General features: G+C 39.7%; 1 protein-coding gene across 2 annotated transcripts; it reads left to right on the top strand.

The window, feature by feature from the left end:
• Nucleotides 1-445: 445 nt before the first annotated feature.
• Nucleotides 446-27,886, top strand: LOC148354610 (dynein regulatory complex subunit 11). 2 transcript variants are annotated; one of them, XM_088349402.1, is made up of 20 exons: nt 446-597; nt 2,279-2,345; nt 7,468-7,795; nt 7,855-7,986; nt 8,829-9,008; nt 9,070-9,141; nt 11,278-11,483; nt 15,818-15,902; nt 15,977-16,078; nt 21,141-21,216; nt 21,291-21,397; nt 21,459-21,536; nt 21,597-21,658; nt 22,897-22,979; nt 24,038-24,145; nt 24,617-24,816; nt 24,884-24,970; nt 25,044-25,221; nt 26,932-27,170; nt 27,244-27,886. In XM_088349402.1, exons 2-20 carry the CDS (start codon nt 2,335-2,337, stop codon nt 27,361-27,363), a joined length of 2,454 nt encoding a protein of 817 aa, XP_088205528.1. In that variant the 5' UTR covers nt 446-597; nt 2,279-2,334; the 3' UTR covers nt 27,364-27,886. The 2 variants fall into 2 exon arrangements, with proteins under 2 accessions (XP_088205528.1, XP_088205529.1); XM_088349403.1 differs by having other exon boundaries at nt 447-597; nt 7,867-7,986.

Genomic DNA, 27,886 nt, shown 5'->3' with positions numbered 1-27,886 from the left:
ATATATATATATATATATATATATATATATATATATATATATACATATATATATATACATATATATAAAATATTATATTTCGTATATTTGGAGTATTAGTTTCACCAGAGCCTTGTTCTATTGACATATCAATTGTAATCTTTTATTTTTGTTTATTATTAAACACCCGCATACATTGTTTTCATTGCACCGCCGTACACTAGATGACAGTGTTTCACATTTACTCGATTTACTCAACGCCTTTCCGATGCTGTTGTTTTCTGTCACCACGGCAACATCCCTTCGAGGTACGTGTGCAATCGAGGAGAAAAAAACTCTGATGTATTCATTGACGTTTCAAGGATGATTGTAATAAAAATTAATACGCAATATCAAGTTTTAGTAGTAATTACAAACGATATTGACGTGTGGTGACGTAATTTGAATGAAGTAATATTGAGGATGTAAAGAGCATTAAATATACGTCATGGGTTAAAACGTAAACATTAACTCATGCTAGTCTAATTCGTTAAAGAAAGGGGTTGCAAAACTTTTTTTTTTGCGAACGATTAAATACATCAATTACTTTAATATGAATTGTGATGCATGCAGTATAAGGTGAGTTACTCATTATTTATTTGCTTCAAATTCGTTGTCTTTCGTGATCACTTTTAGAACAAAATTGAACGTCTTCTTTTTTGATTGAGCAAAACTACGATTATTTTATAGTTTTTTACTGTCGTTTGACTTATTAAGGAACACTGTAATGTGAAGAAAATGTAGCTCAATAATTTGTGCAATTACGGAATATGTATATGTATATATGCATATAATATTTTTGTATTTGTGAAAAAAAATCATCTTTCCAATAATTTGTGATATATATATATATATATATGTCATGATTGTTAACTCTGGTCACCTGGAGCAATCATGTGGGCGCCTTCTGATTGGCTGACGCTTCGTTCTTTAGCGGGCTGCGCCCAGACTTCTTCGTCAGAGTATTACGATTGTAACTCTGTCTGACTCTCCTGATTGCCCATTTCGTCTAAAAGTCTGTTTACCTGTTTCTGCCTGCCTCCGACCCGACCTGCTTCCGGTAAACTCGACCTGCTTGACTTCCGCCCTCCGATTGGCCACCCGATTCGAAGCCTTCTTTCCAGCTCCGCTGTTGACGGCTGACAGCCATCTCGTCCCCCGCAACCCCTGATCGCTTCTCTAAATAAATAACTGAAACGAATGCTCTGGTCCCCTGCCCACTGCCCGATGATTGCTGGGATGGGCTCCAGCACCCCCGCGACCCTACTCAGGATAAGTGGTGCAGCAAATGATATATATTTTTTTTTTTTTTTTTGAAGTAGTAATTGATTTGTGTTCAGGTTTGAAAGTTAATTGTTTCTTGAGATTTTTTATAATATGTAATTTTTATATATTAGAAAAGGCAAAACTATAATTCTTTTTTTACTTATTGGCATGTATATCATTGTTTTTTTCCTTTTGTTTCATTTCCAAAAATCAGCAGTAATTTAAGTAGTTTTTGACTTTAGATTTTAAATTAATTGATTGTTTATTCATTTGTGTATTTTTTATAATAAGTTTACCAAAAATATTTTTATATAATGATGTACATATTTGTACATTATTTATATTTTTGATGAATTATATCTAAAAAAGCAGCACGGTGGAGCAGTGGTTAGCGCATGTGGTCTGAGGTCATGTGTTCAAATCCAGCTACCAACCTTCCTGTGCGGAGTTTGCATGTTCTCCCCGTGCTTGCGTGGGTTTCCTCCGGGCACTCCGGTTTCCTCCCACATTCCAAAAACATGCATGTCAGGTTAATTGGCCGGTCAAACTTGTCCCTAGGTGTGAATGAGCGTGCGAATAGTCTGTCCCTGTGTTCCCTGCGACTGGCTGGCAACCAGTTCAGGGTGTCCCCTGCCCACTGCCCGAAGATGGCTGGGATGGGCTCCAGCACCCCCGCGACCCTACTGAGGATAAGCGGTGCAGATAATGCATAATGGATGGAAAAATCTAAAATTAAAAATATTTTGTTTGATAATATCTTTGACTTCAAAGGTTTAAACTTTTCATTGTGTATTCCATTTTTGATTTCAACCGTAACTACACCCTTTGACAGCCTACATCTAAATGAAGCCTACGTAATTGTCAAATCCTCAAATATATTGCTATACATTATTCATATACCTTAAAAGGAGTGTAAATTGAATTTCCTCTCCCGGGAACAATTAAATGTTGTTTTTCTCCCTCCGATCACAGTTTTTAATTGTGTTTTTTGCAGCCCCCACCCACTGGAGGCTTGACTAAGAATCATCCAAGCTTGGGTTCTGAAAGAAAATGTCACAAAGGTAAACTTCAATTAAAAATAAGAACAGTGTTGCTTTAAATAATAAATAAGGGTACATAAAACATCCATTTTAAAAAAAATACTCGTAGGCCCTTTGTTGCTTTATGCCCCTATAAGTATATGACTGTCAATATTAACCTCAATCATTTTTTTCAAGTTGTTATTTTGGGCTAAATGTCAAGAACATATTTTAAACCTACAATAAATGTGGCAGCAGAGTCATCAGTTCAATTCTCGTGTGCCTGCAAATTTACGGGTACAGGGTTAGCTAACCTTTTAGAAGCGACATTTTTTTAAACTGATTAGCAAGAAACACCACCAGTTTATGCAAACTGTTTATTACTAGTTTGTTAATTTATTATCAATACGTTATTACCACATTGTACTAAAGTAGGGTGAAAATAGGCTCTGTCATTCACTCATACTTCCCAGTTACAAATCAAATTCCAATGACCCATCAGTGGTGAGCTATTTTCAAAACCGGTCCGCAGGTTATACAGATGTTTGAAATGCAAAATAGTATTACTTTATTATTAGCTCTTGAAATGACACACTGTGGTCTTCGTAATTCACATTATCTCATTACAAGGTGCTAATACTATTCATCTACAGTAGCTCTCGTTCATTGCTTCTAAATTATTTTCTGTCATGCCCTCCCCATAAAGAAGAAAACCTCTCGCGCCCCATCAAGTGAGATTTTCACAGCCCCCCAGTGTAGTGGAGATGCAGTTGATCTATATTCTAGGACAGTTATAAAATTCGAAAAGAGGGCAAATGTGAAATGTGTGCTTGTGGGTGTGATCCATTAACCTTGTTCGACTATTGCAGAGTGCAGGGTGCAGCAAAGAGCATACTCTTTTTTTGTTCGGGTCGGGTCCGTAGAGAGCTGGGCAGCAGCCAAAGGAGGGGTCCTTGGCACGCCGATCCCCGGCTACAGAAACTGCCTTTTGGGACATTGAATGTTACCTCTCTGGCAGGAAAAGACCCCGGATTGATGTGTGAGTTAGAGAAATGCCGACTATATATAGTCGGACTCACCTCCACACACAGCTTGGGCTCTGGTACCAGTCCTCTCGAGACGGATTGGACTCTCTTCCACTCTGGAGTTGCCCGTGGTGAGAGGCGCAGAGCATATTAGTTGCGCCTCATCTCAGCGCCTGTATGTTGGGGTTCACCCCAATATATGAGAGGGTAGCCTCCCTCCAACTTCGAGTGGGGGGACAATCCTGACTCTTGTTTGTGCTTATGCACTAAATAGCAGTTCAAAGTACCCAACCTTCTTAGTTCCTTGGAGCGTGTGCTTTAAAGCTAGGAGACTTCAACGCTCACTTGGGCAATGACAGAGAAACAAACCCCGAACCAAACCGAAGTGGTTTATCGTTATTGAACTTCTGTGCCCGTCATGGTTTGTCCATAAGAAACACCATGTTCAGACATAAGCGTGTCCATATGTGCACTTGGCACCAGAACATCCTAGGCCGTAGTTCGATGATTGACTTAGTAGTCGTTTCATCGGACCTGCGGCCGCATGTTTTGGACACTCATTTGAAGAGAGGGGCCGAGCTGTCAACTGATCACCACCTGGTAGTGAGTTGGCTCCGATGGTGGGGGAAGATGCCGGTCTGACCCTGCAGGCCCAGGCGTATTGTGAGGGTTTGTCGGGAATGGCTAGCACAATCCTCTGTCAGAAGGAGTTTCAATTCACACCTCCGGCACTACTTTGCTCATGTCCCGAGGGTGGCGGGGGACATTGAGTCCGAGTGGACCATGTTCCGTGCCTCCATCGTCAAGGCGGCTGATCGAAGCCATGGCCGCAAGGTAGTCGGTGCCTGACGTGGCAGCAACTCCGGCTGTGAGGGATGCAGTCAAGCTATAGAAGTAGTCTTATCTGGCCCTCCTGGCCGTTGGGACTCTGGAAGCAGCTGGCAAGTATCGGCTGGCCAAGCAGAATGCAGCTTTTGCGATTGCCAGGGCAAAAACTCGGACATGGGAGGAGTAAGGCGACTTTTTGCTTCGAGAAAATTCTGGTCCACCATTCAGCGTCTTAGCGGGGGAAGCAGTGTGCCATCAACACTGTGTATAGTGGCGATGGGGCGCTGCTGACCTAGACCCAGGACGTTGTGAATCGGTGGGCAGAGTACTTCGAAGACCTCTTCAATCCCACCGACACGTCTTCCTCTTAGGAAGCAGAAGTAGGGGAGTCGGAGGTGGGCTCTCATATCGCTGCGGTTTAAGTCAGTGATGTGGTCAAAAAGCTCCTCGGTGGCAAGGCCCCAGGGGTTGATAAAATCCGCCCGGAGTTTATTAAGACTCTGGATGTTGTGGGCGTGTCATGGTTGACACGTCTCTGCAACATCGCATGGACATCGTTGACAGTGCCTTTGGATTGGCAGACTGGGGTGGTGGTTCCCTTTTTCAAGAAGGGGGGCCGGAGAGTCTGTTCAAACTACAGGGAAATAACACTTCTCAGCCTCCCTGGTAGGGTCTATTCAGGGGTACTGGAGAGGAGGGTACGCCAGGAAGTCAAATCTCAGATTCAAAAGGATCAGTGTGGTTTTCGTTCCGGCCATGGAACAGTGTTCCAGCTCTACACACTCTGCAGGGTTCTTGAGAGTGCATGGGAGTTTGCCTATCCGTTGTACATGTGTTTTGTGGACTTGGAGAATGCATTCGACCTTGTTCCTTGTGCGTTCCCTGTATGCCCGTTCTGGTCAGAGTCTGGTCCGCATTGCCGGCATTAAGTTTGATTAATTTCCAGTGGGAGTTCGACTCCGCCAGGGCTGCCCTTTGTCACTAATTCTGTTCATAACTTTTATGGACAGAATTTCTAGGCGCAACCTTGGCAGGGAAGGTGTCGGGTTTGGGGGCCTCAGCATTGCATCTCTGCTATTTGCAGATGATGTGGGGCTGTTGGCTTCCTCAGGCTCTGATCTTCATCTCTCACTGGAGCGATTCGCAGCTGAGTGTTAAGCGGCCAGGATGACGATCAGCACCTATACTGTAAGTCCGAGACCACGGTACTCAACCGGAAAAGCGTGGCATGCTCCTTCCGGGTTGGGGATTAGATTTTGCCTCAAGTGGAGGATGGATAGATAGATAGATAGATAGATAGATAGATAGATACTTTATTCATCCCCGGAGGGAAATTCACATTTCCAGCAGCATCCCTGAGCTGAGAACAGTACAATAATAAAGCAAAAATAATACAATATACAAATACCCAGTGTGACGTACAAATGCCCACTGTAGCGTGTTATGTAGAATATCTAAATAGTGCTACACAGAATACATATTGCAATAAAATTCGGTAATATGCAATGTAGGTGGTGTGTTTTAATGTGGGCTTTTACTCTGCCGGGTAGAGTTAAAGAGCCTCATGGCATGAGGAATCCAAAGTGCTACAAGTATTGCAAGGCAGCCACTGAAGATGTAAGCAAAAAAACAAAAACAATAAATCACAAAAGTAGCGAAAATGACACAGGAGCTGCTGGAATGGCTGCCATTCGTGACGGCGCCAGAAGCAGAATTAACACATCAACCTTCCTTCTTGTCATCATCTTTCCGATCTCCTCTTTCTTTCACTCAGACACTTTACTTCCATTGAGATTATAAATGAGATTATTGATAAATGAGCCGTAATCATACTTAATCAGAGTGACGGATGATGAGAATTATGCCGATTTTGTGCTTAAAACATGTTTAAGATGCCCTCGACAGTCTTCTACATTTATTATAATATTTTGAATAATGTCGTTGATTCACATCCTGGAAAATGTTTTTAATAAATGAGCCGAGATAACACAGTCAAATGAAAAAGTTTGGGCACCCTGTAGGCGCCTTGCATGGCTGACTCCCTATTGGTATGTGAGTGAATGGGTAAGTGTGAAGCACATTGTAAAGCGCTTTGGGAGGTCTTCATTGACTTGAAAAGCACTATATAAATGCAAACCATGTACCATTTTCCTTTCTTACATTAATGATTGTTCAGATCAGTAATTTCAGTGCAATCTATCAAATAGCAGACAAACGCGGCAATATCTGACAAGTGAAATAAAGTTGACATATTAATAAAGGTTATTTAAAGGGACAGTTTGTATTTTTTTACCACTACATGTCACTGTATTGTGTAGTCACTACACAACTACACAACTGAAAATCAGTTCTACTCCTGGAAGATTGCAAAACACAAAGAGACAAAACACACCATTTACTTCTCTTTTTTTTGCCTAGCCTACGGGGATGAATAAAGTATCTATCCATCTATCTATCTATCGATCGATACTGACCCTGTCTGTCATGGTGATGAGGGAGCTGAGTCAAAGGGGAGGTGTTCCGGGCATGTCCTACCGGCGGTTGCCGGGGATGACCCAGGACACACTGGAAAGCCTTTGTCTCTAGGCTGGCCTGGGAACACCTCAGTATCCGGTAAGATGAGCTCGAAGAAGTGGCTGGGGATAGAGAGGTCTGGGCTTCCTTTTTAAGGCTGCTGCCCCCGCGGAAGATAATGGATGGATTGATGAATAGGCGCATTCAACCACTGAGTGATTTACATGTTCAAGTTATAGGCTAATTTTAAAAATAATTGTAGAAGAATTGCTCATGTATTTAAAGACACTAACACTCGATCGATACTGACCCTGTCTGTCATGGTGATGAGGGAGCTGAGTCAAAGGGGAGGTGTTCCGGGCATGTCCTACCGGCGGTTGCCGGGGATGACCCAGGACACACTGGAAAGCCTTTGTCTCTAGGCTGGCCTGGGAACACCTCAGTATCCGGTAAGATGAGCTCGAAGAAGTGGCTGGGGATAGAGAGGTCTGGGCTTCCTTTTTAAGGCTGCTGCCCCCGCGGAAGATAATGGATGGATTGATGAATAGGCGCATTCAACCACTGAGTGATTTACATGTTCAAGTTATAGGCTAATTTTAAAAATAATTGTAGAAGAATTGCTCATGTATTTAAAGACACTAACACACCAATGTCAAAATGACCAATCATTGGTGAGCTGTTTTTATAACCTGTGGGATACTCAGGTGTTCTTTGGAAGCTCGCGAGCCCCACGTTGGTGACCGGTGACTTAATATCTCCAACGTATCATCTCAATAGTGATCTATATTCCACTCTAGAACCCACAATGAGCTTTGGGCAGAAGCCCAGGTGGAGTTGAGTCGTCTCCTGGTGGAGGAAATTCCTGCCCAGCCCCCCGAGCCGGAAAAAGACCGCGTGGTGTTCTTTCAGAGGCTGGCCATGCTCTATGTGCGCTACCTGCAGATCTTCCGGCAACTGGAGAAGGTTTACGACCAGGTAGTCCACCCCCAAAAGAGACGTCTTATACTGCACACCCTGGAGAGCGTGATGGGCCGAGTCCTGGAGCTAAAAAACGAGATGGTGGAGAAGGAGCTGTGCGAGTACCACTACATGGACGACGCCTTGCACGACCTGAAGCTCACGCCGGTGAGTTTTCGGTTCCTGAAAGTTGGACCCAACATAACCTGGTTCATCTGATTGTAAAGATCTCTCACCAGGCTGACCTTGAGATTCCCATCCCTCACTATTTCTTGAGTGAGCGCAGCAAGGACAATCAGGAACGGAGAGAGATGGTCGCCAATATCCTTCAAACCAACGAGGGGACTGGAACACAAAAGGTCAGTAGAATTGACATTGAACCCTTGCTTGCATTGTGCTCTCCATTTTATGCATATATGTACATATATGTGTACATATATATACAGTGCATCCGGAAAGTATTCACAGCGCTTCACTTTTTGCACATTTTGTTATGTTTTAGCAGCAGGAACTGGCAGACTAGTCAGGATAGAAGGAAAATGAATGCAGCAATATATAGAGATATTCTGGATGAAAACCTGCTCCAGAGCGCTCTTGACCTCAGGTTCATTTTTCAGCAGGACAACGACCCAAAGCACACAGCCAAGATCTCAAAAAATTGGCTTCAGAACCACTCCGTGAATGTCCTGGAGTGGCCCAGCCAGAGTCCAGACTTGAATCCGATCGAACATCTCTGAAAGATCTGAAAATGGCTGTGCACAAACGTCTCCCATCCAACCTGATTGAGCTTGAGACTTATTGCAAAGAAGAATGGGCAAAACTGCCTAAAAATAGGTGTACTAAACTTGTGGGATCATATTCAAAAAGACTTGAGGCTGTATTTGCTGCCAAAGGTGGATCAACAAAGTATTAAGCAAAGGCTGTGAATACTTATGTAAATGTGATTTCTTAGTTTTCTATTTTTAATAAATTCCAAAAAGTAAAAAAAAAACTTTTTCAAATTGTCATAATGGAGTATTTTGTGTAGAATTTTGAGATAAGAGATTAAATGAATACAACTTGGAATGAGGCTGTAACATAACAAAATGTGGAAAAAGTGAAGCGCTGTGAATACTTTACGGATGCACTGTATATATATATATATATATATATATATATATATATATATATATATATATACATACAATTCCATTTCCACTAGCGTGCGGTCAAGCCCATGAGTCAAGACGAGGCCATCCGAATCATCCAAGTGGCGGAGAGGGCACGTCAAGGTCGTTTGAGGGCAACTTTGAATGAAGCCAGCAAACGACTGAGCAAGATTTCCATCGTAGAGGCACCCAAACCGGCGGACATGGACCGAGCCGCGATCCGAATCCAGAAGGTTCTTTCCAGGAATTGTTTGATTTTCCAGATTCTTTGTTGATCAATTGGTCGATTCTCAGGTTTGGAGGGGCCACATGGAAAGAAAGAAGGCAAAAGCTGCTCGCATTGAAGATATGTTATTCCTGGGAATGGTGAGGACGATTGTGCTTCTGATTTAATCCAGATAATAACACTTTTTTCACATTTTTCTAATAAAAGAAAAATTGGGCGAGCGGGTCTTAAATTCGAATTATAGAACTATACGACAAATGAAATGAAATGATCTGCATTTATATAGCGCTTTTCAAGTCAATGACTTCCCATAGTGCTTCACATTTCCCAATAGCAGCCTTGCAGCCATGTAAGACGCTAACCTGCTTATTGGGGGTTTGTGGGGTTCAGTGTCTTACCCAAGGACACTTCAACATGTAACACGGACAAGCCGGGATTCCAACTGGGATACCTTGATCCCAAGACGAGCGCTCTACCTCCTGAGCTACTGCCGCCACAACAGATTTAGGGGTTCAAATAAGAACGATATGAAACATTTAAACCACGTATAAACCACATATAAACGGTGTGTATTGTATAGCAACCCTAAGTGGTGTAAAAATAAATCATTCACTGAAATAAGACACCAATGTTTTAAATAATAAGCAAAAGCACATGCACTAGCTCAGGGTTCGGGAACCTATGGCCCGCAAGCAAAATATGGCTCTTTTCATGAGTATTCTGAACATGCAACTTTCTTCTATAGCTTTACGCTGAGTTAGGTGCATGCATAGGCAACACACAGTTGGTGACATTATTGGTTCTTAATGTGTCTACTTAATGTGGAAGCTAATTGATCTAGGTATATTTACTGTTGAGACCCTTTATGATGAAAACCCATACAACAAACCATAAACACCAAAAACTACAGACAAACACACAGAGTAATTTGATTGGGTAAGCGGTAGGGTTAGGCGGAGCTATGCACACAGCGCCTTCTACACCGAAGGTAAATACGCCAGTATCCTCGTTTGTAGTATTTTGTGACATTTTTACAATAAAAACTTTTTTTTGAGACAATATTTTATCTAAAAAAAAAATTAAGGTAAAAATGAGCCTCAACAATCTTGAGTAACTGCAGGAGGGAGACAATTTTCAAGTGGTATATATGTTGATATGGGTCACGAGCTCCGGCCCTATTCTTATTTCATAAATTTTAACAAATCAACTAAAATCACACAGCGAAAATTCAATTTTTTCTGGAGGGCAGATTTGGCAGTTTTGTTACATTTTGTTATAGCTCTCTCCCTCCCTCCCCAAAAAAACCCCAAATAGCTCCTTTCTAAGGTTCTTTGGGTCAAAAAGATTACTAAACCCTACATATAGATTATTTGAGGTTTAGAAATTTGCGTTTAGAGCAGGGGTCAGCAACCTTTTCGGTACGGAGTACCACTTTCAAATTTCCTTGTAAATCAGTGTGCCACACCAAGATTAATGACTCGCACAACATTTTTTTAAATATTCAACAGAGCTGTCATTTTACACCAGTCCAAATTTACAACATGGATAGACATTTTAATTGTATAACTCAGTGTTTTTCAACCCTTTTTGAACCAAGGTACACTTTTATTTATAAAAAAGTTTCGTGGCACACCGTACGCCGAAAATGTTTGAAAATGCAGTTATGTCAAATATTTCACTGTACTACCTCATAAACAGATAATTAGTATATAAAAAGAAGAAAATATTACTTAATATAAAAAGGAATGATGTGCTTTATGTTATTATTTTTTTACAGTACAATCTTAAACCGCTTTGTTAAAATAATTAAGTTATTAAATGTAATGTACTCAAGAGCAGATAATTAGTATATACAAAGTATATAAAAATCTACTGCCACCTACTGATATGAATGACTATTACAGTTCCTCGTCTGAAGAGTGCAAAAATAGTGAATAATGGTCTAAATTTTGGGAAAGATAAAATTCCAGCTGCACACTGGTATAACTGACCTATTTATCTTCCACTATTCTTGTTCATCAATTAACTAAAATATGAATGTGAACAACATGTATTACATAATTTATAATAATAAAAATAATAATAATTTGTTATGAACATTATATGAAATAATATATTATGTATAATAATATAAATAATAAATAATCAAAATAATCAATTTCTTTCTCTATCCAATCGTGAAACTGTGATATAAACTCACAAACAGTGCACTAGAATGAAATTCCAGATTAAATTCAGTTTAAATGGCTCAAATTCTGTCACCGATGGTGTGCCAGACCCCACACCCTAAATACCAGGTCCCGTGCGAGTCCGTCATCGCCGCCCGCGCCAACGAAGTGGCCGTCCGAAAAAGACAGAAAGAACACGAGGATGACTATCAGAAATCGGTATTGGAAATCGCAAACCAGCTCCTGGAAGTGGAGGGCCAAGATATCGCCAACAACATAAAGGAACAAATCCGACAGTGGTTTCTCGAATGTCGGTGAGTCGGACTCTAATGTTTTTTTTATTTTTATAAAATAACATTTTATATATCACTTTATGTATATTCTATTATTACATTACTTACAGTGGCTTGCAAAACTATTTGCCCTCCTTGAACTTTGTGACCTTTTGCCACATTTCAGACTTAAAATATCAAGATATAAAACTGTAATTTCTTGTGAATCATCAACAAGAAGTGGGACACAATCATGAAGTGGAACACACTTTTTTGGATACTTTAAACTTTTTTAGCAAATAAAACATTAAAAAGTGGGCGTGCAAAATCATTCAGGTCCTCTACTTTCAGTGCAGCAAACTCTCTCCAGAAGTTCAGGGAGGATCTCTGAATGATTCGATGTTGATCTAAATGACTAACAATGATAAATGCAATCCACCTGTGTACCGTTTTCATTTAAAACCATCATTAAAGATGAGATTCAGGATAATGTCGGCATTGTGTCATGTGTTTCGTGTAATATATTACATCCTTGGCCTGAGCCATACTGGTTCTTCTGAGAGGACTGGAAAGTCCAGGGATTGAGGCTTAGGTGGAAAAATCTGTGGAACCCAAAATGCCATTTACATTTAAAACCATCTTTAAAGAGGAGATCAAGACTAATGATAGCATCGTTAATGAAGAAATGTTACGTATTAGTGAATATGTGTCTGTCAGTTGGCAAAAAAAGCAAATATTAAACTAAATAGAAAGAGGAAGTTAAAAACAAAATTAAGCTAAAAAAAAATTGAGAGCAACCTGATAAAAATATTGAAATAAATGCAATGCATTCAGTATTTATGATTTAGCTTTTGGCAAGAGCAGCAGCGACACACCAATTATCTTGGCAAACATAAAAAATATGAAGCAACCTTACCTTCTGGTGGGACAATCCGGTGGCACCATCCTGTAGCTGTCGGCAATAGCGGCAAACAAGAGGCCAGCTATTACAGGTATTCCATCAGTGTACAGAGGTGCACCTGGAAGACATAATGAACACATTTTAACAAACAGTGGCTTGCGAAACTATTTGGCCCCCTTGAACTTTGTGACCTTTTGCCACATTTCAGACTTCAAACATAAAAACATAATACTGTAATTTCTTGTAAAGTTTCAATAATAAGTGAGACACAATCACGAGTTCAGTGAGGATCTCTGAATGATTCAATGTTTATCGAAATGACTAACAATGATAAATGGAATCCACCTGTGTGTAATCAAGTCTCTGTATAAATGCACCTGCACTGTGATAGTCTCAGAGGTCTGTTTAAAGCGCAGAGAGCATCATGAAGAATGAGGAGCACACCAGGCAGGTCCGATATACTGTTGTGGAGAAGTGCAAAGCTGGATTTGGATACAAAAAGATTACCCAAGCTTTAAACATCCCAAAGAGCAACGTGCAAGCAATAATATTGAAATGGAAGGAGTATCAGACCACTGCAAATCTACCAAGATCGGGCCGTCACCCTAAACTTTCAGCTCATACAAGAAGAAAACTGATCAGAGATGCAGCCAAGGGGGCCATGATCACTCTGGATGAACTGCAGAGGTCTACAGCTGAGGTGGGAGAATCTGTCCATGGGACATCAATCAGTCGCATACTGTCAAAATCTTGCCTTTATGGAGGAGTGGCAAGAAGAAAGCCATTTCTTAAAGATATCATAAAAAGTGTCATTTAAAGTTTGCCACAAGCCACCTGGGAGACACCAAACATGTGGAAGAAGGTTCTCTGGTCAGATGAGACCAAAATCGAACTTTTTGGCAACAATGCAAGACGTTATGTTTGGCGTAAAAGCAGCACAGTTCATCACCCTCAACACACCATCCCCACAGTCAAACATGGTGGTGGCAGCATCATGGTTTGGGTTTGCTTTTCTTCAGTAGGGACACGGAAGATGGGGCGGCAGTAGCTGAGGAGGTAGAGCGCTCGTCTTGGGATCAAGGGATCCCAGTTCGAATCCCGGCTCGGCCGTGTTACATGTCCTTGGGTAAGACACTGAACCCCTAATATCCCCAATAAGCAGGTTAGCGCCTTACATGGCTGCAAGGCCGCTATTGAGGAGCACATTGTAAAGCGCTTTGGGAAGTCATTGACTTGAAAAGCACTATATAAATGCAGATCATTTCATTTCATTTCATTTCATTACAATTGATGGGAAGATGGATGGAGCCAAATACAGGACCATTCTGGAAGAAAACCTGATGGAATCCGCAAAAGACCTGAGACTTGGACAGAGATTTGTCTTCCAACAAGACAATGATCCAAAACAAAGCAAAAGGGACAATGGACTGGTTTACCAAAAAACATATCAAGTCAAAGTCCAGACCTCAATCCAATTGAGAATCTGTTGAAAGAACTGAAAACTGCTGTTCACAAACGCTTTCCAATCACTGATCTCGAGCTGTTTTGCAAGGAGGAATGGGCAAAAATATCAGTTTCTCGATGTGCAAAACTGATAGAGACATACCCCAAGCGCCTTGCAGCTGTAATCACAGCAAAAGGTGGCGCTACAAAGTATTAACTCAATGGGGCTGAATAATTTTGCACACTCACTCTTTGGTTTTTATTTCTTAAAAAAGTCAAATTTCCAATAAAGTGCGTTCCACTTCATAATACTGTCCAAACTATTGTTAATGCTTCACAAGAAATTACAGTTTTATATCTTTGTTTGAAGTCTGAAATGTGGCAAAAGGTCACAAAGTTCAAGGAGGCCAAATAGTTTCAGTATCTACTGTATATTCTATGATATTTGTATATATTTTGTAAAGTAACAGATCATTTATGATAATAACGATAAAAATAAAACAATACCATGTTTGATAAATTATGTTGAATTTATATTGTTACAATAATACAGATATTACAGTTTTACATTTCTTAAGATATATAGACATTTGTTGACTGAAATAATATATAATAATGCATTAATATAATAATATTTAACAATAAAAAAGAAATAAACTTATACTTTGAAAAGGTTCATAAAATACGGAACTGATTGCAAAAACAGCCCCGCAAGTCAAGTCAAGTCAAGTCATTTTTATTTGTATAGCCCTTAATCACAAGTAGTCACAAAGGGCTTCACAAGTTATTACATATAAGAAGTTTAGGTTATTCGTATGCTATAGAGTAGAAGTGAGTTTTAAGCTTAGACTTAAACATGTCCACTGAGGCAGCAGATCGGATCTCAGGGGGAAGAGCATTCCACAACACCGGTGCCCGGATGGAGAACGCTCTCGAACCAGCGGAACACTTCTTGGCTCTTGGGATCACCAGGAAACCGGCGCTCTCGGAACGAAGGCTTCAGGCCGGGACATAGGGGGAAATCAGATCTGAAAGATATGAGGGGGAAAGTCCATGTATGATTTTGTATAGTGATAGGAGAACCTTAAAATCGCATCTTAGGCTAACAGGGAGCCAATGCAGGTTAGCCACAATTGGGGTGATGTGATCGTACTTTTTTGTCCTAGTTAAAAGCCTCGCTGCAGCATTTTGTACCAGCTGAAGACTCTTGAGTCTGGTCATCGGAAGACCCCGCAAAATAATAACTAAAATAATATGTTTTATGAATTTGTATAAAATAAGATAAAATTTGTTAAATTTTCAAATAAAAATAATGCATTTTATAATTTCATAATAAAGAATGTAGAATAATAAAATCTAATTAATAACTAATTAAAAACAATACCTTTTTTATACTTTTAATAAAATATTATAATAATTAATAATAATTACAATATTTTTATAGAACAATACATAATTTATAATAATAATAATAATAATTTGTTATGAACATATGAAACAATATATTATGTATAATAATATAAATAATAAATAATTAGAATAATCAATTTCTTTCATTTTGTCATAGTCACAACAAAGAATAATAATGTATTTTATAGAATATAATTACTTTATAATGATAAAAATAATTGACAATAAAAATAATAATTAAAACATATAGAATAATATTGAATGTATAATAATAGAATTAAGGACTAATAAATAAGAATACAAAAGCTAAAATATTTTTATAAAATGATGTAGAATTTATAGCACCTCATGTGTGGCCCCTTCACAAGGTTTTTTTTCATTTTCCTCGTGTTGAGGTGTTTTTTCCTTGCCGTCGTGTAGGTTTTAGTTTAGGGGATCGTGTAATAATTGTCTGGTTTGCAACAATCTGTGGTCTGTGGAGCCCTTTGAGACTCTTTGTGATTAAGGACAACACAAATAAACATGACTTGACTAGAAAAAAGCAAATAATATTTTAATGACTTGTTTTGATAAAATATTGAAACACGTGTTGAAATAGATAATAATTTTTTTTGTTTTCCAGAAATCTAACAGGGGTCTTCCCAGACTTCCCGGAACTCGATGAAGGAGGCTCAGCCATCCTTTTTGCCGAAAAGGATTACCAGCAGGTACAATTATGATTTAATCCCTCCTTAAAATTAACAGCACTATTTGGATAGGTGTTTTGTTTGTTCTTTTTTAGTTGATACAAGAAATGGCTGAACTGGAAGATGAAAAAAATAACAAAAAAGGAAAGGAACCACCCAAAAAAGATGCAAAAGATGCAAAAAAGGGGAAGGAACCAGTAAGTTGCCTTCATTCAGCACCAAAAATAAACCTGGTTTCACACAGCCTTTAATTTTTTTCACATCCAAATGTGCCAGAATGAATATTCCAAAAGGTCGCAATTAGATAAAATTAAAAATGGCAAAATATAATTCTTTTGGATTTAGCATCAAAACAAAGACCTGGTTCTCATCTCATCTCATCTCATTAGCCATACCGCTTATCCTCATTAGGGTCGCGGGGGGGGGGCTGGAGCCCATCCCAGCTTGCCAGCCAATCGCAGGGCACACGGGACAGACAACTCACTCGCGCATTCACACCTAGGGACAATTTGGACCGGCCAATTCACCTGAAATGTTTTTGGAATGTGGGAGGAAACCGGAGTGCCCAGAGGAAACCCACGCAAGCACGAAGAGAACATACAAACTCCGCACAGGAAGTCTGGAGCTGGATTTGAACCCACGCAGGAGGTTCCCATGACATGAACTGTGCCGCACAAGCGCTAACCACTGCTCCGCCGTGCTGCCCAGACCTGGTTCTATACAGTCTAAAATTGTGTGCTTGTATCAAAATGTTTCAAAATGGTTATTAAATTCCCATTTTAAATTGTCTCTCTAATGGATAAAACTGAAAATATGAAAGAACAATTGAAATGGGTTCCGCACCAAAAAATAGTCCTGGTTTTCCACGGTTAATAACTCATGTTTTTCCCTTCAAAATGTGCCTATGAGATTTCCATTCCAATTCGTTTCTCACCTAGGTAAAACAGGAAATACAAAAAAAAAGATTTACTTGGATTCTGCACCAAGATGTTGACCAGGGGTCTCAGAACTTTTTCAAGCGTCCAGCTACTTTTTGTCACTAATTAGCGCAAAGGGCACCCAATTGAATATAAGTTAATAAAGAGCAAAATGGTTAGCTAGAAAGGTAAACGAGTAACAAAATAAAAAGGGCTACACAGCAAGCTAAAACAGTTAAAAGCCAACTTAGTAGCCAGATAGAAAGATAAAATAAAAAGCTAAAAACAAGCCCATCTATCTATCTATCTATCTATCTATCTATCTATCTATCTATCTATCTATCTATCTATCTATCTATCTGTCTGTCTGTCTGTCTGTCTGTCTGTCTGTCTGTCTGTCTGTCTGTCTGTCTGTCTGTCTGTCTGTCTGTCTGTCTGTCTGTCTACCCTGGTTATATCCCTCGAGATGAGTGACCGAGAGCAGGACAAACACACACAAAAACAAAGAAAATTTAAAAAGGGTAGCAAAAATCACACACAAAAATTTTAGGACCATGGCCAACCCAAATGCCCAAACACCCAAACAAGTTAAGCACCTCGGCACCCGAGTTGGTCATGCTTTCATCCCTCCAGATGGAACGGGACACATGAAAGCGGCCATGTCACTCGGGTCAGGGTGACACAACACACTCTTCTGTTCAACAGCAGGGCCCAACAGCTTTCACTGGTTTACCCCTGCATCATACAGGTGCCCTGCCCATCCCTTAGAACACCTCTAAACATCCCACTATCATTTTTACGAAACCTCTCCACTCATTCCTATCACCAACAAGAGCTCTAGCTTCCACTATGTTTAGACCTCTTTTCTGAGGTGCACTCAAAACACCATCCAAAGCCTTCCTTTTGGTCTCCTTGCATTTACTTCTGCTCTCTAGATCCTCTTCAACATTCGCTCCTCATCCATCCTCTCTCTGTGTCTAAACCAACTGAGTACTCTCTTATCCACACGCTTGCTCAATTCCACTACTACTCAAGTTCTGTCCCTCATAAATTCATTTCTCAATCTATCAAATCTTGTCACTCCTAACATACTCCTCAAACACTTCATCTCAAAAACATTTAATTTCCTTCTCAAATCTGCGTTCAGGCTCCAAGTCTCTGCACCATACAACACAGTCGGCACAATCACACTCTCATACAGTCCCGTCTTAACATCCATACTCATACTCTTGTTGCTCATCACTCTCCTCAGAGCACCCAAAACCATGCTTCCTTGATTCACTATGTGCAAAACCTCGCACTCCATTCCACCAACTGCAGCCACATCACAAACCAAGTGCCTAAAGCTTTCAACTTCTTCCAGCACCTGTCCATACAACCTTATTTCTAACGCCATGCCCACTCCATCACGTGAACACTTCATCACCTTACTTTTGCCAACATTCACCCATGACTTACACCTATCACACACTCTTCCAAACTCCAATACCAACCATCTCAAATTTTCGCCAGAATAAGCCACAAGCGCTGTGTCATCTACAAACAACAACTGACTTACCTGCCACACTGTTATCCATCATCTCTACACCTCTGCCAAATACTCCTGCATTCACCTCTCTCACCACACCATCCATGTACACATTAAACAGCCTTGGTGACATCACACACCCCTCACACCAGTCAACACAGGGAACCACTCACTTGTCTCACTCCCTACTCTTACACATGCTGTGCTGTTTACATAAAAACTCTTCAATGCTTCCAACAACTTTTCACCCTCTCCATACATTACCATCATCTGCAACAATGCCTCTCTATCAACTCCAAGTCCATGAAAGCCAAATAAACACCCTTACCTTTTGCTAATGTGTAAAACTGGAGTGTCATGCCCAATTTCGTTGTCACAATATGTTAGCCCATTTGTAACAATGACAATAAAGGTATATTCTATTCTATTCTATTCTAAATATTTCTCACACACCTGTCGTACTGCAAACACCTTATCTACATATCCTCTTCCTTTCCTGAAACCACTCTGCTCCTCAATCACCACCTCATCCGTTCTTCCGACTCATTCTTTTAATCAAAACTCTTCCATACAGCTTAGCCGGCACAGACAGCAAAGTGATACCTCTGTAATTGCTACATTCATACTTATTACCTTTACCCTTATACAATGGCACCATACATGCACCACAGCAATCAACAGGAACCACACCACTTAAAAAGCATACATTCAACAAGCGTAGTAACCAGTCGATCATAGCCATGCCACCTTTTTTTAAGCGTTCAGCAGTTCAACCATCCAACCCAGTTGCCTTGCCCCCTTTGATTTCTTTCACTCCCTCTTGCACCTCCCATGTTTCCACAGGCTTCATTTTTAAATCACCCAACACGGGCATTCTCTCCATACCACCGATCGCTTTGACTCTCACTTCTCTCCCATCCTCCACATTTAGCAACTCCTCAAAATACTCTGCCCATCTTGTCCTGACTGCACTACCGCTAACCAGCAATCTACCATCCTTATCTTTCACTTTCTCTTCCTTTCCAGACTCGCTCTTTCTTACTTTTCACTTCTATCCAGAACACTTTTCTCCTTTTCTCAAAGTTCACTCCTATTTTTCGACACCATTCATCATTTGCTTTCCTTTTAGCTGCTTGCACTACCGCTTATACCACCCTTTTCTTCACTTTATACCTTTCATACGCATCACCACTCTTGCGTCCACTCCTCAAAGGCACGTCTCTTCTCTTTCACAGAGAGACCTCATCATTCCACTATTCACTTCCTTTCCTAATACCTCGACCAACTTTTCTCATTCCACACACTTCTTTCGCACTACTCAACATTGCCTCTTTAAACCACTTCCATTTCATTTCCACACTCTCCACTTCTCTTCTACTAAACCGTTCATACTCTTCCCCTATCCTCTCTTTAAACTCTCTTTCCTTTTCTGCCTTATTCAACTCTGACATTTTCACCTCTTCCCTCACACTCTTCTTATAACTACGCCTCCACGATCCATGTATTCTCAGTTTTCCTTCCATATAAAAATGATCAGACATACCACTCATTTCACCTCTGTAAGCATGCACATCCAACAATCTACTTGACATCCCTTTCCTAACCGTATACCTATTCACGCCCCTCTTTTTAAACAATGCATTTGCAGTCACCAACTCATTCTCCACACAAAACTCAATCAATTTGTTCCCACTCTCATTTCTTCCTGGTACTCTATATTTACCAATCACATTTTCAACCGTTCCATCGCCCACTCTAGCACTCAGGTCACCTACTATTACCACTTTCCACCCTTCTTTCGTATTTGCCACACATTTGGACCAATCCTTCCAGAACTCCTCTCTCTCCTCCGCACTTCTTTCTGAACCAGGTCCATATGCACTTATAAACATCCATACTTCTACACCCCACTTTAATAGCACCCACATCAATCTGGAAGATATCTCTTTCCACTCCACCAGTTTTTCCTTTGCTTTCTCACTCACTCACAAGCACAGCCACTCCTTCTCTATCATGCCCACTCGTACTCCAGACGTTCTACCATACAAACCTTCAAGGTGTGATTCACCCTTTCCTTTCATCCTTGTTTCACTCAAGGCTACACATCAACCTTCCTTTCAGTCATCATCCTTCCAATCTCCTCTTCCTTGCACTCAGTCGCTTTACCTCCACATCCTCTCACATTTTGTGACCCTATAACTAGGGTTTCCGAGACCTTTCGGTCTCCCGCTTTCGGGAGTAGCCATAGAGAGGAGAGGATCCCTGGGCCCCTCGCCCCCTCCACTTTAGTCGCCTCTTACGACACGCAGCGGACCACGGTGGGAGAATTCTCACACCTCCCAGGGGGAGCGGGCCCCTCACCACAGGACCATACTTAAATTAAATACAATAAATCAATAAAAAGATGAACAAATATATTTGTTTAATACATCAATATATTGTCATTCTACTTTCTTAATTAATAGCTTAAAATAATTATCAATACTTGAACAGCTTTTTTTTCCATGAAGCCCAAAAACAGAAATGTAATAATTTGAATTTCTAATTGAAAAACTTATCACGTTACTACTATGTTGTTACCATGTTATTTCCAAGTTAATTATTTTAAATAGGGTTAAATAGACTCAGTCAATCACTGAAAATCTAAGTTGCCTGGAAAATCACAATAACCCTATTGTGAGCTATTTTTAGAACAGATCCGCAGGCACCTCAGCTGCCTTTGGGGGCACCCTGGTGCTCGCAGGCACAACGTTGGAAACCCCCGATGTAGACCATGTTTTCACCCTTCTTAAATCTCCCGTTTCTGTTCTTTAGGAAGAAGAGGAAGGCTTGGTGATGTTACCATCAGCTTTTTTAGCAGACTTGGAAATGTGCAACAAAACCTTTGTTGGTAAACCCCATTTTACTTTCTTTTAAAGCCTAATACTTTTTACGTAAAATGATAAAGAATTACAAACCTTTTAGATTACTGGGAAACGCGCACCGAGTCTCAAAATTTTGACCAGCGGCATGAGGTGGAACTGATCAAGGAGGAGAAGAGGGGAGACATTGAATCGGAAATTCGGGTCAAGGTAAACTCCTCGCTTTAAAAATAAACTGTTTCATTTTTACCTCTCGTTTTACCTCCCTCAGGTAGACGAGCAGATGAGACAAGAATTGGCAGACTGGAGGCTGGCGGTGGAAAAAGTGCCAGCGAAGATTTACGCCAAGGTCTGTGGTGAAGACAGAAATCCACGTGTCATCTATGCTTACCATGTTTCTGTTTTGTAGAAAAAAGCAGGCAAGGGCGATAAAAAGAAGAAAAAGGGGGAGAAAGACTTGACAGCGGATAGGTGAGACAAAACATAGCGATACTGTATACACCATGGATCTAAAAAGTCAACACACCCCTGTTTATATCATTTTTGTGAGATGGTTTTTGAAAGAAAATTTTGAGTTAGCTTATGTTGGCGAAAAAAATCCTGCGAGATCAACTACAAATATTCATTTATTAGGCTCATGGGACACCAGAAATGACGAAAATTGAATTTTCGGTTTTGTCTGATAAAAAAAAAATAAAACTGAACCATAGCTTCCAAAAAAAAATGATGTGATGATGTCATATCCATGGTGAGAAGAACCAAGTGAAGCCGGCTTTCACTAGGGGTGGAGTTGGTGCCAGCACGGTTGCCTATTTTTGTTTTGCACAAATTTTGAGAGAACTAAATGGGAGCCCTATCAAGTTGTTGACATCTTCCCAAACATTTTGTGGCCCTTTGATTCCATGTTTTTGTTAACCGCTCGACCAGGGGTATCCGAACTTTTCAGAAAGCTGGTCAGATTTGGTAAGATGAAAATGTGTGAGGGTCAATTACTCAGCCAGGCATTTTTGAACGGTCTTTAATAAATTCACCCTCTGTGAAAGGATTGCCATTACTACTGATATGATGAAAAATAAGCTAGTACACAATGATTACTGTGAAAGATTTATACACGTGTTTGACCATATTATCAAAATTACAAGAAAATATTGGTTCAACATATAAATAAGCTTAATGGGGTGGATTTGTTATTCTTTTCCTCATCAGTAAACCGTAATAAAACATTTGAAAAAAGGTTAATTAAAGAGTGGTACTTACTTTTCTTCAGTTCATACTGGGACACAACATATTTTAGAGATTTTAAACATGTAAAATGCTATAATAACTAAATAAGTGAGGAACATTGTCATTAAGGTATTACAGAATGATGAAAGACCATGAATTTATTTGATTTTTCTAACTTATATTTGTACCAAATGTTAACTCGGAACATAGCCCTTTAGTGTACTGGTACTATAACCAGAGGGGGGTTTTGTATTTAAAATAATATATCCTGCATATACTTTATGTCAGTTGGTCCCATAGTAGAGGGCAGTTAAGCATACAAGAAACTCTTTTAAAATAATAAGTACATGCCCATTCTTATACAAAATATACCATTTTATGTCACATGAACTAGAATGGCACCGTATAACAAGAATGACCCATCATGTAATTTAGAGATCTGTGGACTCTCTATAGCCACTATTAATGTCATTGATGCCTGCCAGGACTCTGGAGTCATTGTGCCAGGAAATGGTGGAACAGGGTTTGTTGAAGCAGGCAAAGAACGTGCAAATGCAGGACTACCTGGGTAAGTCGAAATCTAATATTCCACCCAAATTCTTCTTTAAAATATATGCGCTTTTTATGGTCCTTTAGTATCTTTTTGGACTGCACAAGTATAACTGGGTTGGCGGTACCATAAGACCAATTATATATAACAAAAGGTCCTACAAAATAACCAAACAAGGGCTCACAAGCCACAAAAACATAAAATTAGTTTAAAACAGTACAAACATACAAATTGAATAAAATGGTTTCGATGCCCAGTGTGTATTCTTAAGCGACCCCTAGTAGTGTAAAAATACTTCATTCATGTAGATAAAACACTATTGATTTGGATAATTGTAAAAAAAATGTTATATCTCATAACCGTTCTTTTTCTCACAGTTTCCTTCTCCAGCCACTTATATTATCTACTTGGCTGCATGCTATGGTTTAAGTACAAGCCACAAAACATGACAAGTACAGTTTAAAACAGGACGAAGATACAATTAGCATTGAAAAAAAATTACTTAAATCCCCGGTACATATTAAATAGTGACACTTAGTAATGTAAAATATTTTATTGATTTAAATCAAATGCTCTTGATTTAATTAATAAGTAAATTTATCGTCTCAGAAACATTATCTTTTTAAGCTATATAGTAGTTATACAACACAACTTGAAGGAAACAGACACGTTTGGCCAATATTTTTCGACTGATTCCTTCTCTTGCCACTCATAGGTTATTTATTTGATTAATTTTGTTTTAATAGTTATTTGCATTTTGTTAATATAATATTATTTATCGATTTATTGAAATGTTTTATTTTGAATAATTTAAAGCAACTGATCACTACCACAACAAAAAGCGTCAACTTGGGTACTTGCCTTTGAACAGAAAAAATGTAATATCTATTTTGAAATACATTTGTTCCGGGTCATATGCGTGTACCTAATAATGTGGTCATCGCGTTAAATTTGATTTAACAGCAATGTGCTGCCCTCTTTTGGTGTAAGGGTTAATAACACCACTCTGACCTATTTCTAGCATCCTTCAGGTTTTTCTGCACTGGTTAAATGTTGTCTTACTTTGTTTTTGTAAGGTGATTTCAACTATTTGGGAACAACATTAAGAAAAAACGACATTGAACCCATGCCGTCCTTGTCTGACGTCCGACAACTCATCTCTCTCTACGGAATCGTACCGTTAGGTACATGACTTGCAATTAAGCAGGCAAAACTGGTTCGAAATATGTTTTAAAAAGACGCCAGGTTTCAAACTAAAAGACATACTTTTTCAAATATTATCCAGTGTCCTGTGTGCATATGGACCTGGTTCAGAAAGACGTGCTGAAGAGAGAGAGGAGTTCTGGAAGAATTGGTCCGAATGTGTGGCAAGTGTGAAAGAGGGGTTGAAAGTGGTAATACCTGAATGCTAGAGTGGGCGATGAAATGGTTGAAAATGTGGTTGGTAGATATGGAGTACCAAGAAGAAATGAGAGTGGAAATAAATTGATTGAGTTATGTGTGGAAAATGAGTTGGTGGGGATGGTGCACATTTATGAAGAGGTAGAGAGGAGACATGACCAAACTGTATTGGAAAGTCTTAACATATTCCTATGAAGACGCTCTCGCTCCGTGCATCCCTGTGAGTGATATCAAGCAATGTTTTTTTTTCCCAGGTTCTCATGTGGTCCATGCAAAGGCTCCCCTTACAAAGGCAATTCTACTAGCAGGACCAGCAGGGGTTGGTAAGAAGATGTTGGTCCATGCAGTCTGCCGGGAAACCGGCGCTACACTTTTTGACCTTTCTCCTCTCAACGTCGCTGGCAAGTACCCAGGGAAAAGTGGCCTAGCCATGATGCTACATCTGGTCTTTAAGGTAACACCAAACATGATAACACAAACTATGGACCCAGCTTCCTAGATTATACTGTGGTTTTGTGCAGGTTGCAAGACTCATGCAGCCTTCAGTGATATGGATTGATGGTGCCGAGAAAATGTTCTACAAGAAAGTTCCAAAGGAAGAAAAAGGGGTTTGTAAACAACATCACAGACAAGACATCATTTAGCATGTATTCCCAACTAAAAAAACATACCCATATCCAGTTAGAACCCAAACGCATGAAGAAAGATCTGCCCAAATCCCTCAAACTGATCAAAGAAGATGATCGGGTTCTGATCATAGGAACAAGTCGAGATCCCATCAGCGCCGACATTAAGTCAATGTGTAAAATGTACACCAAAGTCATCCTAATCCCCAGGCCAGATTACGGTTCCAGATACGGTAAGAAGCCATTCAATGGTTGGTATTTTCTATGTTTGCATTAACACTGGACCTGAGTCAATGATTTTAGATGCAACCTAGCTAGAAAGTAATCTAAATTGAGGTGGCTAGCTTACTAACCACAGATTGCTAGATTTTTAAATGGATAAACAAAGAGACAGACAAAGGGATATTCAACCTTTTAGGAACATATCTAAACTGTGGTAACTAGCTTTATAACCACAGTTAGCTAGAGCTCTAACTGGATGGACGGACAAACAGGCAGATGGATGGAAGGAGCTAGCTAGAGAGGTATCTAAATTGAAAAAATTACTTTACCAGCTAAATCCAGCTAGCTTTCTGATTGGACAGAGAGGCGGATATTTAGGCTAGCTACAAAGTTAACTAAATTGAGGTGGCTAGCTTGCTAGCCACAGCTTCCCATGTCGCTGGATGGGTGGACAAATGGAGGGAGATTCTGATGGCTACAAAGCTAGCTAAATTTGGGTAGCTAGCTTGCTACTGTGGCTGTATTCAAATAATTTAATATCGAGGCACATCCAAGCTAATTTTTATTGCATCTAGTTAGCTTGCTACAGCTAGATAGATCTCTAATCTGATGGATTGACGGACGGATGTAGCTTCAGATAGCTCCTAGCAAGGTAAATTGAAGTAACTAGCTTGCTAACCACGGCTAGCTAGATCATTGATTAGATGGAAATTCAGGCTAGCTAGATAGCTATCTAAATTGATGTAGCTAATTTTCTAACCCCAACTATCTAGATTACTAGTAGATGAACGGAAGGAGATCAAAGATAGCTAGAAATATGTTTAAATTTAGGTAGTTAGCCCGATGTGCATAGTGCAGTGGTTAGCACATTTAGCTGAGACGTGAAAGGTCCCTGGTTCGAGACAGGGTGGAAACATATGTTGGCCTGTAGAGGACGGGTGCCACCAGGCTGTACTTGCCAAAGACACACCATAGGAAATGGTACCCCTACAGACCCGTGTGAGGAACAGATCCAACCAGCTAGATCTCTAGATTTGTTGCTGGATGGATGGACAGAGGAAGGGAGATACAAACTAGTAAAAAAGCTAGCTAAACCAAAATAGCTAGCTTGCAAACTACAGCAAGCAAGATCTCTAATTGGATGATTTGAAGGAGTGAGATTTAGGCCATCTACAAAGCTCGTGACATTGAGAAAATGAAGTGATCTAGCTAGTTAAATAATTAACCAGAGCTTGCTAAATTGCTCGATGGATGTATGGGAGAATAAATGGAGTTGCTAAAGAGCTAGCTACCTAAATTGAGTTAGCTAAAAACTGTTTGCAAAAAAAACAGCAAAATTAAAGGTTATTATTGAGGCAGCTAACTTGCCTAAAACCCCAGCTATTAAAAGTCAACTGATTATTGGGGTGGTTGCTTATCGGCACCGATATTTAAGAATTTGACGGCTATCAGTATAGGCATTTTGGTTTATTCGACGGTATGATTATTTATTTTTTATTCATTATTTAGGCTCAGATACAGCTTTAATTTAAGTCATGTTGGTTGTATTGACACTTTTTAATTTTTGGGTAAAAAAAATCAGGGAGCTATTTAAGTTTTTATGTACCTTTGTTTGAGTTTCTGCTAAGCCTATTTTATTTCCTCCACTGTTAACTTTTAGTTTAAGTGAAAGATTAGGTAGGTGGATGAATGAGCGAATTGACCCAAATCTCGATTTCCAGTTCTGTGGAAGAGTATGATCGAAAAACACGGAGGCAAAATCACTTCAGTTCTGGACCTCAGCTCTTTGACCAAAATCTCGGATGGTTTCACACAAGGCGACATAATCCAGGCCATCCAGCAAGTCATGACCAAGAGACGAATGCTCCTCCAACACAAACGACCTTTAACCGCTATTGAGTTTGTGGCCCCACTTGCAAAGTTCACCCCTGTTTTCCAGGACGAGGAAGAAGCATTGAAGGTAACTACAACATCATATTCTCTGCAACTGTTACCATGACAAGATCCTCCATTGTTTTATATTGTGTGTCCAGAAATGGTACACCAAGACTCCCTTGGGGAAGAAACGGGCTAAGGCAGCTGCAGAAAGGGAAGAAGCTCTCCAGGCGCAGCAAGCTAAAGGGAAACCGGCTCCCAAGAAAGGAAAAAAATAATGTATATTGAAAACAAAAACAAAAAAGTGTTGTTTCTTTTTCCTGTATCTTTATAAATGTTAAAAAGTGCTCCATAAAGAAGAACGAGACTGTCAGTATTGCTGACCATTGCGTCCATAGAAGGGGGCAAACCTGGGGGGAATGGCTGGAGATTGCCCACCTGTAACCAATTGACCCTGCAAATCGTAACATGGACTTCTGTTGAAGAGAGAAAAACCTGTGATAAAAGGGCAAGAAAGTAAAAAAAACTTTGACTTGAAATTAATTTAAACAAACTTTTGACACAAAATAATTTCTCTAAATAACAGAAAATTATTGAATACATCATTATATATAATACATATTCATTTTTCTTAAATAAAGGGTCATCCTTATGAAATGTTAATTTGTACTTATTAGTGTTATCTTTTATCATACATATTCTTTAATATTTTTTTTTCAAACATATACTTTTCATGATTATGTATTGTAGTTTAATCGACATGATTTTTTAAAATAAAGAAAATTATACTTTTGTATGCAA

Source organism: Urocampus carinirostris, chromosome 12, assembly GCF_059441175.1.
Source record: "Urocampus carinirostris isolate Australia breed hairy pipefish chromosome 12, RoL_Ucar_1.0, whole genome shotgun sequence".
NCBI classification, from domain to species: Eukaryota; Metazoa; Chordata; class Actinopteri; order Syngnathiformes; family Syngnathidae; genus Urocampus; species Urocampus carinirostris.
Note: the sequence above shows the minus strand (reverse complement) of the source record. Positions and strands in the feature narration are given on the sequence as shown.